Source organism: Myotis yumanensis, unplaced genomic scaffold (genome assembly GCF_028538775.1).
Source record: "Myotis yumanensis isolate MYYU_CA2020_CCGP unplaced genomic scaffold, mMyoYum1.0.hap1 SCAF_2, whole genome shotgun sequence".
Lineage (NCBI taxonomy): Eukaryota > Metazoa > Chordata > Mammalia > Chiroptera > Vespertilionidae > Myotis > Myotis yumanensis.
Window position 1 is genome coordinate 159,347,453 of NW_027223753.1, and position 17,379 is coordinate 159,364,831.

The 17,379-nt window shown below is 41.3% G+C and overlaps 2 protein-coding genes across 4 annotated transcripts in view; one reads left to right on the plus strand and one right to left on the minus strand.

Moving 5' to 3' along the window:
* Positions 1–12,302, plus strand: part of FAM162A (family with sequence similarity 162 member A) — a 36,978-nt gene extending 24,676 nt beyond the window's left edge. The window contains exons 2-5 of one of the 2 annotated variants that reach the window (XM_070406313.1): positions 2,659–2,781; positions 4,530–4,638; positions 9,271–9,379; positions 10,614–10,805. In XM_070406313.1, coding sequence (XP_070262414.1) covers positions 2,659–2,781; positions 4,530–4,638; positions 9,271–9,379; positions 10,614–10,658 — 386 coding nt within the window. In that variant the 3' untranslated portion in view covers positions 10,659–10,805. Of the gene's footprint in view, positions 1–2,658; positions 2,782–4,529; positions 4,639–9,270; positions 9,380–10,613; positions 10,806–12,034 lie in introns of those variants that run through there. The other variant, XM_070406312.1, reaches the window with a different exon arrangement.
* A 1,652-nt stretch (positions 12,303–13,954) lies between these two features.
* On the minus strand, positions 13,955–16,728 carry WDR5B (WD repeat domain 5B). Of its 2 annotated transcripts, XM_070406310.1 has the most exons (2): positions 16,327–16,728; positions 13,955–16,235 (listed from the first exon to the last, which is right to left on the minus strand). In XM_070406310.1, exons 1-2 carry the CDS (start codon positions 16,327–16,329, stop codon positions 15,180–15,182), a joined length of 1,059 nt encoding a protein of 352 aa, XP_070262411.1. In that variant the 5' UTR covers positions 16,330–16,728; the 3' UTR covers positions 13,955–15,179. The 2 variants fall into 2 exon arrangements, with proteins under 2 accessions (XP_070262411.1, XP_070262412.1); XM_070406311.1 differs by having other exon boundaries at positions 13,955–16,728.
* Between the last annotated feature and the right edge of the window lie 651 nt (positions 16,729–17,379).

The window sequence follows — 17,379 nt, forward strand, 5'->3', positions numbered from 1 at the left end:
TCTGCAGGCCAACGTTCTAACCACAAAGCCAAACCGGTTAGGGCCAAAGTATGCCTCTTGATGGCAGTGCAGTAGGAGCTACAATGCCACCTTTGACATTTTGCTAAAAATAAATTCTAACTTGAATCTGATCAAACCTCAAACATTTGTTTACAAGAAATAGGGGAGTTAGAATATGTTAAGCAACACTAAGGGAATGCAATTAACAAAATCTCAAATGAGGGAAATTCTATAGAACTAATTACCTAGTTTCTTCAACAAATAAATCACACCAAAAAAGGAGGGGGTGACCTACACAGGAAGCATCAACCATATTCAATGTGTGCACCTATTTAGAATAAACCAACTAAAAAAATTATGAGCCCAAACTGAATCATTTTTTGACCAAAATGTGATAATAAGGAATTATTTTAGAGTAATACAAAAAGTTATTATTTGAAAAGTTATTTGGGTTGAGATGCATACTGAAGTATTTCTGGAAGAACTGACATGATGTTTTGGATTTGCTTTAAAATAATTAAGTAGGGGAGAAGGAGAGGGTGGGGTTAGATGAAACTGTTTATTAGCCACGTATTAATTGTTGAAACTGTGTGGTGAGTACATGGAGATTTGTAATACTACTCTGTCAGTGCTTAGAACTTAGATTTAAAAAATTACCAACCTATATCTAGAGGCCCGGTGCACAAATTTGTGTACATTGAAAGGAAATTAATTAGAAAGAAATATTTTAGAGACCGGGGAGGGACCGTGGGAGGGCTCCAGGGCATGTCCAGCCCATCTCACCCAGTCCCTATTGGCCAGATCCCAGCAGCAAGCTAACCTACCTCTCAGAGTGTCTGCCACCTGGTGGTCAGTGCACATCATAGCAACTAGTCAAGCAGTCAACCGAACGGTTGGACACTTAGCATATTAGACTTTTATATATATAGATACAGTTTTATATATTTACTAGAGACCTGGTGCGTGGCCCGGTGCAAGCCTGGCCTATAGAGATCATGCCGAACTGGCAGTCCGACATCCTCCAAGGGAGGTAGCAGTGCCAAAGTGGCAGGTGGCCGGAGAGGGACCCAAACTAGGGCTGGGCGCCACACCATTCCTGCTCATCCCAGCCCTGCTGCACCTGCTGCTGCCGGTCGGTAGCACTGCTGTGGAGGCGGGAGAGGCTCCTGCCGCAGCTGCACTCGCCAGCTGTGAGCCCGGCATTTGGCTGAGCAGTGCTCTTTCTTTGGGAGTGCACTGACCACCAGGAGGCAGCTCCTGTCATAACGGGTCACTTAGGCTTTTATATATATGGGCTAGAGACCCTGTGCATGAAACACGTGCACTCGGGAGGGTCCCTCAGCCCAGCCTGTGCCCTCTCTCAGCCCAGGAGCCCTCGGGGGATGTCCAACTGATGGCTTAGCACTGCTGTGGAGGCGGGAGAGGCCCCTGCCACTGCTGTTGCGCTCGCCAGCCGTGAGCCCGGCTTCTGGCTGAGTGGCACTTCCCCTGTGGGAGTGCACTGACCACCAGAGGGCAGCTTCTGCATTGAGTGTCTGCCCCTGGTGGTCAGTGCATGTCATAGCAACCGGTCGTTCCGCCATTGGGCCGAAACCGGCTTTCCAACATCCCCTGAGGGCCCCGGATTGCAAAAGGGCACAGGCCAGGCAGAGGGACCCCACCAGTGCACAATCAGGGCCAGGGAGGGACACGAGAGGTTGGCCAGCCAGGGAGGGGCCATGGGAGGGCACCAGGGCATGTCCGGTCCGTCTCATGCAATCCCAGTCAGCTGGACCCCAGCAGCAAGCTAACCTACCGGTCGGAGCGTCTACCTCCTGGTGTTCAGTGCACGTCATAGCAAACGGTTGAGCAGCCTTAGCATATCATTAGCATATTATGCTTTGATTGGTTGAATGGCCGACTAAATGACTGGACACTTAGCATATTAGGCTTTTATTATATAGGATGGCTATGTGTATAGTTTTAAAATTACACATAACTCATGACTATATCCAAAGGTGATTTTTTTTTCCCCAAAGGTGATTTTTAACAATTGATTTCAGAGAGAGAGAGAGAGAGAGAGAGAGAGAGAAAGGGATGAGAAACATCCATCGATTGCCTCCCACATGGGGATCAAACCCGCCAATTTCCGGTGTATGGATGACACTCCAGTCAACTGAGCCAGACTGGCCAGAGCTAAAGTTGGTTTTTAATTGGAGAAATGTGACTTGGAAGGAGCAAGGCTTTACAGAGCCCCTTGCCATTGCAACTCCCTACCCAGAGCTGGCCACAAGAATATTGGCAACTTGGTGTCTTGGTTTATCATGTCTGTGGGGTTGCTAATCTTTACCTAAAAGCCAGGTGACATAAAACATAATATTTCCACCAGAACCTTTATTGTTATGAAAAGGCCTATGAGAAGTACTTTTATAAAACTTACAGCTGATAAATTGTTTATGTTATAAATTGCTAATTTTCTAATCAGCAACACATGTATATTTTAAGACAATACCAAGCATAGCATCCCTAAACATAGTATATGTAGCTTACATACAGAGTAGTCTATTCATTTTCTAAATGGGTTAATTTTATTAAATGAAATATATACTTTGTAGGCATTTCTCATTTGGAGACAACATAAAATTTTCCTTCTCTGAGACATTTTTCTCTCTTTTCTAGGAAATTGTTTTAGGTTATGTGAAAGAGATGCTTCCTCATCTGTAAGGCTTACCAGAAACTCTGATTGGAAGAGAATAAATGGATTTTGCACCAAACCCCAGGAAAGTCCAAAACCTCCGTCCCGTAAGTTTTTATTACTTTTTCAATTATGGACGAGGCATCTCCCAAAGAGTCAATTTAGAATAAAAAAACCTAAAAGAAGGTGGCCACTACATTATACCCTGTCATGTAGTTCAGACCTCCAAATTGTACTGACTTTGGCTGTGCTCACAGGTAGCAATTATTTCTTCATTTTCCTCATTTGTCATGTTTATTTCTTGCCTCAAAGATTGGACTGTCATTTTTTGTAGGAGAATAGATGCACCAAAGAATAGTAGTCTGGAAATTAAAATTATCTTTTAAGGAACCCCAAAGATGAACCAAATCAAGACATGATGTTTTGGGTAAAATACAACCTGGCCTAAGGTCTGGCGTGGGCTTTAACTTCAACCACGTTTAGTCCTACCCTAACTCACACCCTTCTCACTCACCACTATAGAAAGAAGGAGCATAATTTTCAAACTGTAGGGTCCTAAGAACAATTTGCTTGTTGCTTCTTCATGCTCGGGCCAGGCAGGTCTTGGTGAGTGGAAAGAAATCATACTCAAAATATATTTATCAAAGAGCTTAAAAATGTTTGTGCCCTTCGACCTGGTGTTTCACTTCTGGGCATGTATCCTAAGGAATAATCGCTACATATGGGAAAACCTTTGAGTATAAAGATGTTGCCATTTTTTATATGTAAAGGAAAATGAAAATAAATCTAAATGTCAAATACTCTGTGAATGATTAATTATGTATGTCAGATCTACTTGATGAGATTATGCATATGTTGGAAATGTTGCTTATAAATACCATGTACTAGCATGGGGAATGTTATAATGCTAATGAATAAGGCAGGATTAAAAATGTTACATTGTGTGTAGCAATGTAAAATTAGCATGATACAGATATAGCATTACACATACATATATCATTATGGGGATAAGCCTTAGGAAACACACCAAAATAAAAATATAGGGATTATGCTATGACAAGAAAATTAGGGATAATTTTTAACTTTTTCTTTTTCCACATCTATACTTTCTTTTTTCACATCTATGTTTTCTTTTTTCACATCTATACTTTCTGAATTATCTTTAATAGGTATATAGTGCTTAAAATGAGAAGGAAAAAATACTATAGTGACAGTTGTGCCAAATCCTGGAAGTTTTAGATAAAACTACAGCAGCACTATTTCTATACTTCTAAACCTCTTTTCTCGCCTTTGGTTCTTTGGATGTTTTCCTTATTAACTTTCCTGTTCTTTTGCTGTTGCCTTCTGATGAAGGGAAAGGAACAGCATAAACAAAGGTATGGAGGGGGGAGTGAGTGTGACTGGTAGTAACAGTCAAGGAGGTCTGTCTGCAGTAGAGATGTGGGAAGCATGCGGCATTTGGATGAGACTATCTCCAAGATCCCTTCTAACCTTGACATTCTGTCATTCCCTAAGCTTTTCTGCTCCTTATCTTCAATGACTTCCCGTTTCTTTAAAAGTCTTTTTCCTACGTCTGTGGTTTTCTACCCCTCTTACTCAACTGCCTCTTGGGCCACTCCATTTTCTCCTGTTCCTTTTCTTGGGCCATGCCTGAGGTTCAGCCCTTGGCCTCTTCTCATCTTTATCACCCTTGCTGATGGTTATCTCTACTCCAGAATAATTCATGAAACCTACACAGGTGGCAAAAAGTCAGACCCAATAGATCTAAAATGGCACAAATAGCATTTTTTTTGTTGCTAAATTTGAGAGTCATAATCTCACATGAGTAAGCTGTCTCGTCTTGTTTTTCTCACAGAGACTTACAGCCACAGAGTGCCATTACACAAACCCACGGACTGGGAGAGGAAGATACTGATATGGGCAGGTCGCTTCAAAAAGGAGGAGGAAATCCCAGAGACTATCTCGTGAGTGCTGACCCTCGGGTTATAAGCAGCTTTGTTTCTCACTGATCTGTTTTAAAGGAGAAGCAGTTCCTTTGAATCTACTTAAAACCCGTCAACCCAATTTTAAAAGTTTTCACTTCTTGCCTTGGTGGTGTTGCTCAGTGGCTGGAGCGTCATCCTGTGCACCAAAGGAGTCTCGGGTTCGATTCCCCGTCAAGGGAACATAGCTGTGTTGCAGGTTCAATCGCTAGCCCCAGTCAGGACGTGTGTGGCAGGCAGTCAGTGAATATCTCTCTCTCTTTCTCTCTCTCTTTCTCTCTTTCTCTCTCTCTGTTCCCCTCACTCCCTCCTTTCCACTCTCTCTAAAAAAGCAATGGTGAGGATTAAAAAAAATAAAAGTTTTCACTTCTCTAAATGTTTCCTCTTTATCAAGTACCTGGGATAAAAACATCTAGGATATCTCTCTTATCATTGATATGTCATGTAGTGCCTCCTGAACAGCATACTCTGAAGTCAACTGAGTTGATTTCTTCTTCTAGGTACAGGGACCAAACAGTGATGTTCACTCTTTTTAGGTTGTTTTAATCTGGGTGTATCTGTTAGGTACCAGTGACAATAATTATATTCTATACAATTCACTCAAGTCTTCAGACATAGGCATAAAAGTTTAAAAGCAGTGTATTCTTTCTCTGGGATCCAGGAAAGAGTGCCTTCTGCCACCAACTTTGGGATCTTGGGACTTTTTCATAGTCTGTAGATGATGGGTACAGATTCCTATAACCCAGGGTTTCTCAGGTGTAATCCTCACCTGAGGATATTTTTCCCATTGCTTTGTTAGAGAGAGTGGAAAGGAGGGAGTGAGGGGAACAGAGAGAGAGAGAGAGATTGAGATCCACTGGTTGTCTCCCACACACGTCCTCAGCACTGTTGACATTTTGTTGAGGGCTGTCTCGTGTATTATAGGATGTTTAAGCAGCATCATGTCCTCTTCACCCTGTATATGCCAGTAGCACTCATTAATGACAGTCAAAAATGTCTCCAGCCCGACCAGCATGGCTCAGTGGTTGAGCGTCAACCTGTGACCCAGGAGATCCAGGTTGGATTCCTGGTCAGGGCACATGCCCGGGTTGTGGGCTCGATGTCCAGTGGGGGGTCGTGTAGGAGGCAGCTGGTTCTCTCTCATCACTGATGTTTCTATCTCTCCCTCTCCCTTCTTCTCTGAAATAAATAAAAAATAAATAAATAAAAATGTCTATAGGCATTGCCAGTGTCCCCTGGGGGCAAAATCACCCCCCAGTTGAGAACCATTACTCCACTGATTGGTTGCATCTTGCCAACAGAGATTCCGAGAAATAGATGTCATCTCCCCCATGGGGCATCATCCTCTTCAGAGACAGGGACTTGGGACAAAGCTCCTAGACAGTCCCTTCTAGCCAGAAAACTATTCCTGCACCTTCTGGTCTCTGGTTTCAAGTTATGATTGTGAAAGATCTGGGTTCATTTAGGGTATCTTTTTCCAGGAAGATAAGTAGTATTTGCCTTCTCTTTACAGCAGCTTTGAAAAAGAGCCCTTCTGCTTCTGCATGTCAAATTAGCACATTCTTTTCAGCAGGAGAAAATTACTTCAGCAGGAAATCCCTGGTCCTTCTTTGCTCAAGTGACAGTGTGCTTTCCTGGGAAATATCAATGACTTTAGTTTCTTGCTTATCCCAATTTCTTCCTAAAAATCCCAGCAGAAAACAAGCTGGTATAAACCCGTGGCTCTAATAGGTGCTATATATATAGACTTTGCTATGGAACACCTTCTTTAGTTCCCTTGTAGGCCCCTGGCCCTCAGATCCCCTGAAGCCCCAAGTACCGCCTAGTGAGTCACCCTAGAAGGCCTTTCTCTGAGCCCAGGCAACCATTTATCCTTGTGCTCTTAGTTCTGAACAGGCACTGCTTAACTTGCCCATTGGGATTGGTCCCTGTAGAATGGAGGGCAATATCACAGCCTTATTTATGTGCATTTTACTTTTTAAATGTTTCCTCAAATGTAAACTATATCACTTTTCATGAGGATCACAGCACATCAGTTGGAAATACCAATTTACATAAAATATTGTCAACATGGGTTGGTGGGATCTTAGATGCTTTTTTTTTTCTTTATTGATTAAGGTATTACATATGTGTCCTTATCCTCTCACTGCCCCCCCACCCACCCCCACTCATGCCCTCACCCCCCTGGTGTCTGTGTCCATTGGTTAGGTTTATATGCATGCATACAAGTCCTTTGGTTGATCTCTCCCCCTTACCCCTACCCTCCCCTACCTTCCCTCTGAGGTTTGAGCATCTGATTGATGCTTCTCTGTCTCTGGATCTGTTTTTTTGTTTTGTTCGTGTTTTGTTTTTAATTTCTTTATTGATTAAGTTATTACATATGTGTCCTTATCCCCACATTACCCCCCACCCCATCCCCTCCACTCATGCCCTCACCCCCTGGTGTCTGTGTCCATTGGTTAGGCTTATATGCATGCATACAAGTCCTTTGGTTGATCTCTTCCCCTTACCCCCACCCTCCCCTACCTTCCCTCTGAGGTTTGACGGTCTGATCGATGCTTCTCTGTCTCTGCATCTGTTTTTGTCCATCAGTTTATGTTCATTATATTCCACAAATGAGTGAGATCATGTGATATTTATCTTTCTCCGACTGACTTATTTCGCTTAGCATAATGCACTCCAGGTCCATCCATGCTGTTGCAAATGGTAGGAGTTCCTTCTTAGATGCTCTTAATAGAGCAAGTCAGTGTCCTTAGCAGTTGTCCCTGGTTTCTCCCACCTGCAGGCCCAGCTTCAATGCCTGGAGACTCCATGGCCACCTCACTGGGTCCCAGTGTATATGCTTTCAGGGAACTCCTTCCAAGCATTTGTTGTTGTTAATCCTTACCCAAGGATATTTTTTCTATTGATTTTTAGGGAGAGTATAAGGGAGGGAGGGGGAGAGAGAGAAATATCGATGTAAGAGAGTCACATCGATTGGTTGCCTCCCACATGTGCCCCAACTGGGGCTGGGGAACAAACATGCAACCCAGATACATGCCTTGACCAGGAATCAAACCTGTCACCCTTCGGTGCATGAGCCAACATTTTACCACTGAGCCACACCAGCCAGGGCCCAGGCTTTTTTTTTAAAAGACCTTTTTTATTGATCTTTAGAGAGAGAGGAAGGGAAAGGGTGAGAGAGGCAGGAAGAGGGAGAGAAACATCAATGTGAAAAAACACTGATTGGCTGCCTCCTGCACGCTCCCATTGGGCATGTGTTTTGACCAGAAATTGAACTGGCGACCTCTTAGTTCATGGGTCGATGATCAACCGTTGAGCCACAACAGGCAGGTGGACCAAAGCATTTTTAAAGTACTTTTTGTCCTTTGATTTCAAATGTAATTTGTGTTAAAAACATGAGAAGGAAAAACAAAACAAAACATGAGTATGGGGGAGAAAATTAGCACTCCAATCCCATCAGCTAGAGATAGTCACTTACTATTTATACCCTACCGAGTAGCGAGGTTCTTTATTCTGGGACCACTAGGACTCCACATGCCCTATCCTGAAGCTCTACAAGACATTCAAGGTAATAGAACTTCAACCCACTGCCCACCTGCGGAATCACCAAGGTGAAAGGGCCTTTTCTTCAGACTTTCTTGTTTTGCCTCTCAGCTTTCACACAAGAATAATAATCTAATCCTCAACTTTCTGTTAAGGCACGTGGATCTGTATTCAGTGGACAGGTAAGAAGAGGCACTTGAGAAAGAGCTGAAGTTTACTGTCACTCAATTTTAGTAAAACATTAGTTAAAATATAAGCAAGGTTCAGCCAATATTGCTCAGTGGTTGAGTTTGAATCCATGAACCAGGAGGTCAGGGTTCCATTCCCAGTCAGGGCACATCGGGGTTTCCAGGCCCGATCCACAATCAGGGGGTGTGCAGAAGGCAGCCAACCACTGATTCTCTGTCATCATTGATGTTTCTATCTCTCCCTCTCTCTGAAATCAATGAAAATATATTTTTTTAAAAATATATAAAGGGGGTATTGCTTAAATGTCTTTCTTCTGATCTAGAGATATTCTTAAATCTGTTCCTGGTTCAAAGCAGAGAACATAAATCTGGGTATAAAAAGCACATTAACTCTCTCCTGTGGTTGTTTCCTTCTGAATTGTGCTTTGTGTTGAAACTTACGAGATTCATTATAGTATCTGTCAGGATGTTCAGCTAATCATTATATCAAATAATATCCTCTTGAGAACCTCAAGGAGAAATAGCTACTGATTCCAATTTTAGCACTGACTACTAATGTGAAACTTGAGAGCCAAAATCAGGGCCCACCATAGCAAGCATAGATTCATATACCTCACCTTTTTTGTTCTTGACTTCACTTCCTATCTTTATCCTTCTTTTTTTTCTACTGTAAATTTGTGCTATCTCACTGTATTTTATATATAAAGTGAGTTGTGAAAATGCCCAATCCTTCCTAAAGTCCTACAAGATTTCCGGGCCCTATCTCCTTTTTCATATTTATAGGCACCACTGCACTTCTGATTTGTGGTACACAAAGCTTTATATCCTGCTGGCAACTTCAGAAAGTTAACTTTGTCTCGTGATCTCATTGTATTATTAGGTTTGAGATGCTCGATGCGGCAAAGAACAAGCTCCGGGTGAAGATCAGCTATATAATGATTGCCCTGACAGTGGCAGGATGCATCTTAATGGTTATTGAGGGCAAGCAGGTGAGAATGGACTTCCTATCTCTGTTTGTTTTCCACAAAGGGCCTATAGGAAATCAGGGATTGACTCCCATATTTATTCTCTTGAGAAGAGGCTGCTTTTACACAAGAAATGATAAGAAACAAAGATATAATAGGGCCAAACCTAGGATCATGCCTGGGGATAAATAGGAAATCCTAACTTTGGCAGGGGAAGGACTAAGTTAGTTTTCTGTAAAGTAAAAAGTATTCATCAATCCCCAGATGTCATAAATAATGTGAAACAAGAAATATGACACTGGCAGATTTAATGATAGCTCTGTGCATGTCTATAAAGCACTCTTAGTACATGGGTTTATTTATCCTCCTTCTAACTGCCTTAATCCTGAAGAGCAATCTTATCACACTTCTCTACTTCAAGCTCAGCCAAGCTGGTCATATATCTGAAGACCATAGCTCCTAAGCAATACATAGGAATTCAAGCCCATAAATTTTTATTTTAACATAGATAATTATTAATAGCAATCACTAATTGAATACTTTGCTGTTGTCTCATTTGAACTTCACAACACTGCAAGATCGGTACTATCATTAGGACCTCATTTCCAGCTGAGAAAATATAGCTTAGGAAGGTCATGTATCTCCCTAATGGCAGAGCCACAATTTGAACCTAGACCTAATTGAGGTGATATTAAAATTGCTCCCACTGATATAATGATCAACATAATTTGATGAACGAGAATAGATCCAGAGACAAATGGTAGGGGAGTGGGGAGGGGGCGTTAGAGAACAATCAAAGGACTTGTATGCATGCATGTTAGCATAACCAAAGACACTGGGGCAGTGGGGGCTTGCCAGGGGTTGGAATGGCTGGGGGCGGGGGGGGGGGGGGGGGGGGTGTCAATTTGGGAAAAAGGAGACATGTAAAACTTCAGACAAATAATAAAAAAAAAATTTGCTCCCACTTATTGAGTGCTTATAATATCACAGGCATTGTTAAACTCATTTATTTACCACAATAACCCTGAGGTAGGTTCTCTTGCTATCTGTATTTTATAAAAGAACATGAAGCTTGAAAGGTGTTAAATAATTTTCCCAAAGTCACATAGCTAATACTACTAAGAAGATAAAAATTGAGAGCCAAGTATGCAAATCATCGAACTTTATACTATACTATCCTGTGATTAAAATATAGTTTTATATGCAGCAGCACTGGTTAAGCCCTTATTTTAATACTGTGTCTAATTCTGTTTCACAGTTTACATGTGGAAACGGATGTCTTGTATCTATTATCAGATATTAAATGAGTTTTTCTACAAACCCAGTGGTAACTGACCTCCTTCTCCCAAGAGTCTAGAGCAGGGGTGGGCAAACTTTTTGACTCGAGGGCCACAATGGGTTCTTAAACTGGACCGGAGGGCCGGAACAAAAGCATGGATGGAGTGTTTGTGTGAACTAATATAAATTCAAAATAAACATCATTACATAAAAGGGTATGGTCTTTTTTTTTTTTTTAGTTTTATTCATTTCAAACGGGCCGGATTCGGCCCGCGCCCGCGGGCCGTAGTTTGCCCATGGCTGCTCTAGAGCCATGGTTGGCAAACTGCAGCTCGCAAGCCACATGTGGCTCTTTGGCCCCTTGAGTGTGGCTCTTCCTAAGCCTTTAGGAGTACCCTAATTAAGTTAATAACAATGTATCTATCTATATAGTTTAAGTTTAAAAAAGTTGGCTCTCAAAAGAAATTTCAGTCGTTGTACTGTTGATATTTGGCTCTGTTGCCTAATGAGTTTGCCGACCACTGGCTAGAGTAAAAGGGAAAGGAACTTCCAGCTCTCTTTAGTCTTGGAATGTTAAATAATGTTAGGCTGACGTTCTGGGAGCAAGAAGGGCAGTGTGCAGACCTGGGTGAAGTTCTTTTGACAACTCTTCCTGCCCCACTTCAGTTTTTCTTGTCTCCCTCTTTGACCTCTCATTCTGACTGAAATCTGCAGAAGCAGGTAAACAGGACATAGGGGTTTCTAGAACTCTTTATATGTGAAATTACACAGGAAATACTACCTTATATGGTGGTAGTATCACTTGGTATAAAAATTTTGAAGCTGGTCTGTTCATATCAGCTTCACATATAATGTAACAGGTCACAAGGAGGGAAGCAAGGGAAGAGGATGGTTGCCTCTCCCCCACTGCTGTTTGCTCTTTAAGGATGGAGTTTTAGGATAGAAGCTGCTGGAAGTCATCAATGATAATATTTGGTAAAGTCTGGGATCCCCAAAGCTGAATGGTTTTTGGTATGAAAGAATACAAATGAGTTGGAGAAGGAAAAAATGGTAGCAACAACAAAAAAAAGTAAAAGGAGAAAAAAGGGATAAAAATGAGAACATATTTAATACTAAAGAGAGGGGAAAGGGAAAGACAAGGGAATAAATTGTAAGAGAAGAGAGACAAGAAGATTTAAAGAATGAGGCCAGAAAGGAAGAGAAGTGCTTGAATGAATGGACTGATGGACTGTGAAGCAGTAGAGGAAGCAGAAGTCACATGGATGGGACTGCTGTGCCCAGTGTGCATGCTCCAGACCATTCCGTTCTTGTACTCTTGTACCATCGCTAACCTGCTGCTATCAGTGACATCATTCACAAACGGGCATAAACAATTTCTTGTTCAAATTTGTTTCATTTTAGGCTGTCAAAAGACATGAGTCTTTAACAAGCCTGAACTTAGAAAAGAAAGCTCGTCTGAGAGAGGAAGCAGCTATGAAGGCCAAAACAGAGTGAGAGGTATTCATGTTGGCTAGATTTTGAAAACCCAGGAATAATGTGTCAGCAACAAGCCTGTCTTAAAAGAATGTGGTATGCGGATCCGTTTCATAAAAGTTATGGTTTGTACAAACATACCATTTCCCTATTTCTGCTCTAGAGGTACAAATAAATTTTCTTAAATGACGTCTAATTTCACGGCTTTGATCCAGGTTAAATGCGTCCTCTCAACTTTTTTGATTAAATGAAAAATGACACAACTTATTTTGACTTAAATATTAACTCTTTAGAGTCAGGTTCCATATCTTACTTTACTTCCCATTATCAAAGTGACCTCTCCCCAGAAGTCAAAATGCTTCTTTTTCTGCATCTCTCTCTCTCTCTCTCTCTTATTTGTATTCCTTTCTGGAGAGAGAAGGAAGGCCAGCTGAGAATACTGCCCAAGTGCATCTTAGAGAGCTAACCTCCTCAAGTGCCATGGTTCTTCTCAGAGCCCTGGAAAGCAGACAGAACACACTTTGCCATTCTGGGGTGTGCTGGCATAGAGGCTTTTAGCACAGCCCTTGAAAATGTCCTAGCAAGGTGATGATAATGATCTTGCCACAAGTTTCTGAGGACTTTGAAATCCCAGCATCATTGAATTGTTTGGGACCAGCAGTCACCTCTTCTGCTCCATGGCTTAGAATTCCTAACTGGTCCTTGTCCTGCTGCCTTTACACTAAACTTCTCAATTATGAAAGTCTATCAAATGCATTTTCTTATTAGTGTTGCATTTGCACCTGGTATATATCTCACTTTGACCGGTATGCCAAGCTGTCTCATATTTAGGTAAGGATGCTGGTTTCTATTTTAAATAACCATTTATTCTCTCACAAATAATAGTGGATGACAAGTCCTCACAGCCATCTCAATCTGCTATGTCTCCTAAGAGGGTTATAGCAGATTAAAATGCAGCTGTTTGGGAACTTGGCTTAATAAAATGTAATACATCAGTCTACCTAGAGCTTTATAACTATCTGATGTTAATGATGTTTGTCTATAAATTTTATTTTGTAGTAATTTGACCATAGCTTCTTTTTAGATACCAAATTCTTTGATTTTTATCACTTGAAAATTTACTATCAAAAAGCACTGTTCCTTACACATTTTAGATTAGTTTATTTTGGAACATTTATGTTACAACTTACCTAAACCAATGTTCTAAATATGGGTAAATTTTAATGTACTTCTTTTAAAAATAAGTAATCTTTCTTCATAAAACAATACCATTTTTAATTTCTAAAGTAGCATTTTAAAGTGTTGTATCTTGGAGTTTTATTGTAATAAAAATGTTTTCTTAAACCAAAGCTCACATATGCAGCAAGAATACACACAATCTTTTCTCATTTTGTGTCATTCTCCTGTTCAGTAACTTGTAGTGACTACCTCCTTATGGATTAAATACAAATTTCTCGGCCAGAATTTCAGATCTGCCCCTATCGAATCTCACTTCTCCCAATACCCTCACATGCTAACTTCTCAGCAGTCATACCCTACTAGTAACTTTTAATATCTTATGTTTTTCAGAACTTGTCAAGCAATTCAGATTTAGTGAGCACTAGTATAAAATATTGTAGAACACAAAAGACAGTTTTGCTCTTGATACTTTCAATTAAATTACTGTTGTACTATCTTTTGCTTAATTTCTAGATTTTTTTTTCATGTTTACCATGTCTCTAGATAGTGGGCAGAAACCATTTTCCACTTTATATTTTATATAAGCCTTGTGTGAGATTATACTCAGATATAACAAAAATAATAGTATGGGGAATTGATTCCAAAAATTTAGTGAAAGCAGGCAAGTAATGAAGTGCTGGTGATATAATTCATTGTCATTCATCAAACATCACTTGAGTCCTTTCTATATACAAAAACTGAGAATACAAAGTCCAATAGCATAACATATTTCTTGTCTCCACAGAACACATAATATATGGGAAACATGGCCTATGAAACCATTACAATACAAATTGATAAGTGATATATTTTGAACTTTAATAACAGAAACGATAGAAATAGCAATAGCCCTAGCTGGCTTAGCTCAGTGGATAAAGCATCAGCTTTGAACTGAAGGGTCCTGGGGTTCAATTCTGGTCAAGGGCACATGACTCAGTTGCTCGATCCCCAGTAGGGGCTGTGCAGGAGGCAGCTGATCAGTAGTTATCTCTTATCATTGATGTTTCTATCTCTCCTCCCTTCCTCTCTGAAATCAAATATATTTTTTTTTTTTTAAATAAAAATGCTTTCTTTAAAAAAAAAAAAGAAATAGCAATAAAATCTAACTCAGCTGCCAACTGTGGTTGGAGTCAGGCAGGCAGTGATGGCTCCACAAAATACTGATTTCTGAACTAAGTTTGAAGCATGGATAGGAACTAGTGAGTCAGTCACATAATGAAAGAGAGCGGCCTCACCACTCCATCCTGACAAGCCATCTAGGGGTCCTTCAGTAAAATGCTATTTATAATGTTTTACACTCTCAGAACAAACCTAATCATGACTTATTTTTCCCAATTAAAGACTTGGTTCCATAGACTATTTCATGTCCCATTTGGTAGGCTATCACTATACAGGAATTGCACTTAGTGTGAGTGGTGCCTGACACACATCTCTAATCCACCACCATCCCAGGCCTAAGCTCTTATTCATCTGATCTCCCAAACCAAAAACCTTGGAGTTATTCCAAACTCCTCTGCTCTCCTCATTTAATTAATCATTCTGTCTTGTGAATCTTCTAAATATTCCTCAAATATACCAATCCTTTAAGTAGTCATTGAGAAGAATAGAATGGAAATCTATTCAATGACAGACACAAGAGATTAATAATAAATTCAAGATAAGAGTAAGAAGCCCTGGGTTCTAGACTTGCTATTCCATCTGTCTTCCTTTGAAAATGTAGGTTGTATGTCTTAAAATCTTATATAATTCAAGACAATGTTAAGAAATACAAAACCATGCCAAAATTAAGAGAAATCATCTTTTAAAATATACAACTTTTTGCCAACTTGGCTCTACTACTTGATTTCTAAAGGGTTTAGTAGTTACTTATCCACAGTTTAATTGTTTTGTCATTTCCTAACGCTGCTGATGCAATGATATTTTCTGTAGGATGACAAGCTGCTGAGATGACAACATCTGTGTGACCTTGTAATTTCTGTACAATCTCTTTAGTCTGAAGGTTCCAAATGTAAACTAGGTTATCCTCTGAACCAGACACAATCCACTTCCCACCAGTAACTGAAAAATTGGCAAATATGCAGTATTTCTCATTTTTATGACCAGTGTATGTCTTCAGGCATCTGCCTCTGCTATAATCCCATAGTTTAAGAGTATTATCCAAAGTTGCAATGAGAATATATTTACCATTTGGAGAAAATTTTACAAAAGAGATGGGAGGGTTATCATCATCAACAAGTGTTTTTAAACACTGACCTGATGCAGCATCCCAGATTCTACAGATGCCATCGTAACTACCTGATGCTATCAAGGACCCATTACAACTAAAATGAACAGCAGAAACTGGGTCAGAATGAGCAGACAAAGTCTTGAGGCACTTGCCTGTTTTCACCTCCCATATTTTCACACTCTCATCAAAAGATCCTGAAATTATGAGGTTGGATGGTGGATTAAAATTACAGCAAAAGACATAATTACTGTGCCCCTTCAGTGTTTTCAAACATTTTCCTGATCTCACATCCCAAATCTTGAGAGTTTTATCATCTGAGGCAGAAACAAGACGACTGGAATCTGATGACCAATCAACATCTGATATTTCCAGACTGTGACCATGAAGAATTTTCTCCTTTTTTCCATCATAGGCTCCCCAAATTATAATTACTTTGTCAGCAGAAGAACTTGCTAGCCACTCTCCATTAGGACTAAACTTAACTGATGATACTGCTTCCATATGTCCCACAAGAGTACATCTGAGAGCATAGTTTGGTTTTTCATACGCTTGTTTGCTCTGATTGGCTGATGAGGTGAGGGCTGATTCTGCTTTGGCATCTGATTCCTTTGTTGCCATGGCTTCGAAATCACTAGGTTGGCTCAGCGTCCGGCCCTGAACCAGACAGCCCAGTATTTTTATTTTCTGCCCAGCAAAATGAAGATTAAAACATTAGATTATTAGACTAAAAAATAAACGGTCTTTAATGATAATTTCTGGATCATCTTTAAATTACCATATACACCTGGCTTGCACCGCTTCAGTTTCTCCTCGCTTCCTTCTGTAAACAAACACTTGAGAAATATTAAAAAGTCCCATGCGCAGTCAGCAAGTAAGGTATTAATGTTGGGTATTTTGTGAACGTACTCAGGCGTCCAAAGCGGGGCGGGGCAGGGCGCAGGGAAATCTCTATACAAACTATTTTTCACGGCCCCTCCCCCAGTTCGACAGGTTTGAGAACAGAGAACCCTCACAGTCTGGCAGAGTTTAGGTACTTTAGCATGAATGCATCACCGCTTTAGACAGAGTTCAGAAGCTAAGAGAAAACCTGCGTAATCGCCGTTATTCGAGGCCAGGCCTGACGACTGCATTCTGCAGATACAAACGGGTCACCATCGCCGCGTCCATCGCTAAAACAGCCGGCCGGACGCTGAGCGCATGCGCAGAGGGAGCCATCTACTTCCGAGTCGAGGTGACCAATGGGGGAAGCCTTCGTGCGCTTGCGCAAAAAAGGAAGCGGTTTCCTTCCGGTCTTCTCCCCCCACCCCACCCCCCACCCCGCCTAGAGTGGGAAGCGGTGAATATGTCAGAAAAGATTTGTTTCTTTTTGCAAACCGTGTCACAAGAAAGGACTGCATTTTCCGCCTTTAGCCGCAGGGCTAAGCCCACAGTTGGGACGTGAGCTGCCCAGACAGTGCGCGTTTGGGAATGTAGCCAAGTCTTGTATACAGCAAGGCTGCAAACAGGCTAGGGGAGCGAAGCGACTTCTGGTTTTAAAGTTTTCCCTAAAAGCCATGGCCTTATTGCTCAGTCGGTTAGAGCGTCATCCCTATGCACCAAGGTGACAGGTCGAGCCCGGTCACGGCACATAACAGGAATGAACCCCTGGCCTGTGTGTCTGGTGGATGAGCGTGGACCTAGGAACTAGGAGGTCCCCGTTGGATTCCCGGTCAGGGCGGGCTGTGGGATCAATACCCAGTTAGGGGCGCGGGGGGCGGGGGGGGGGGGGGCAGCCAATCAATGAATGACTCTCTCTGATCTTGGATGTTTCTGGCCCTTACTCTCTGAA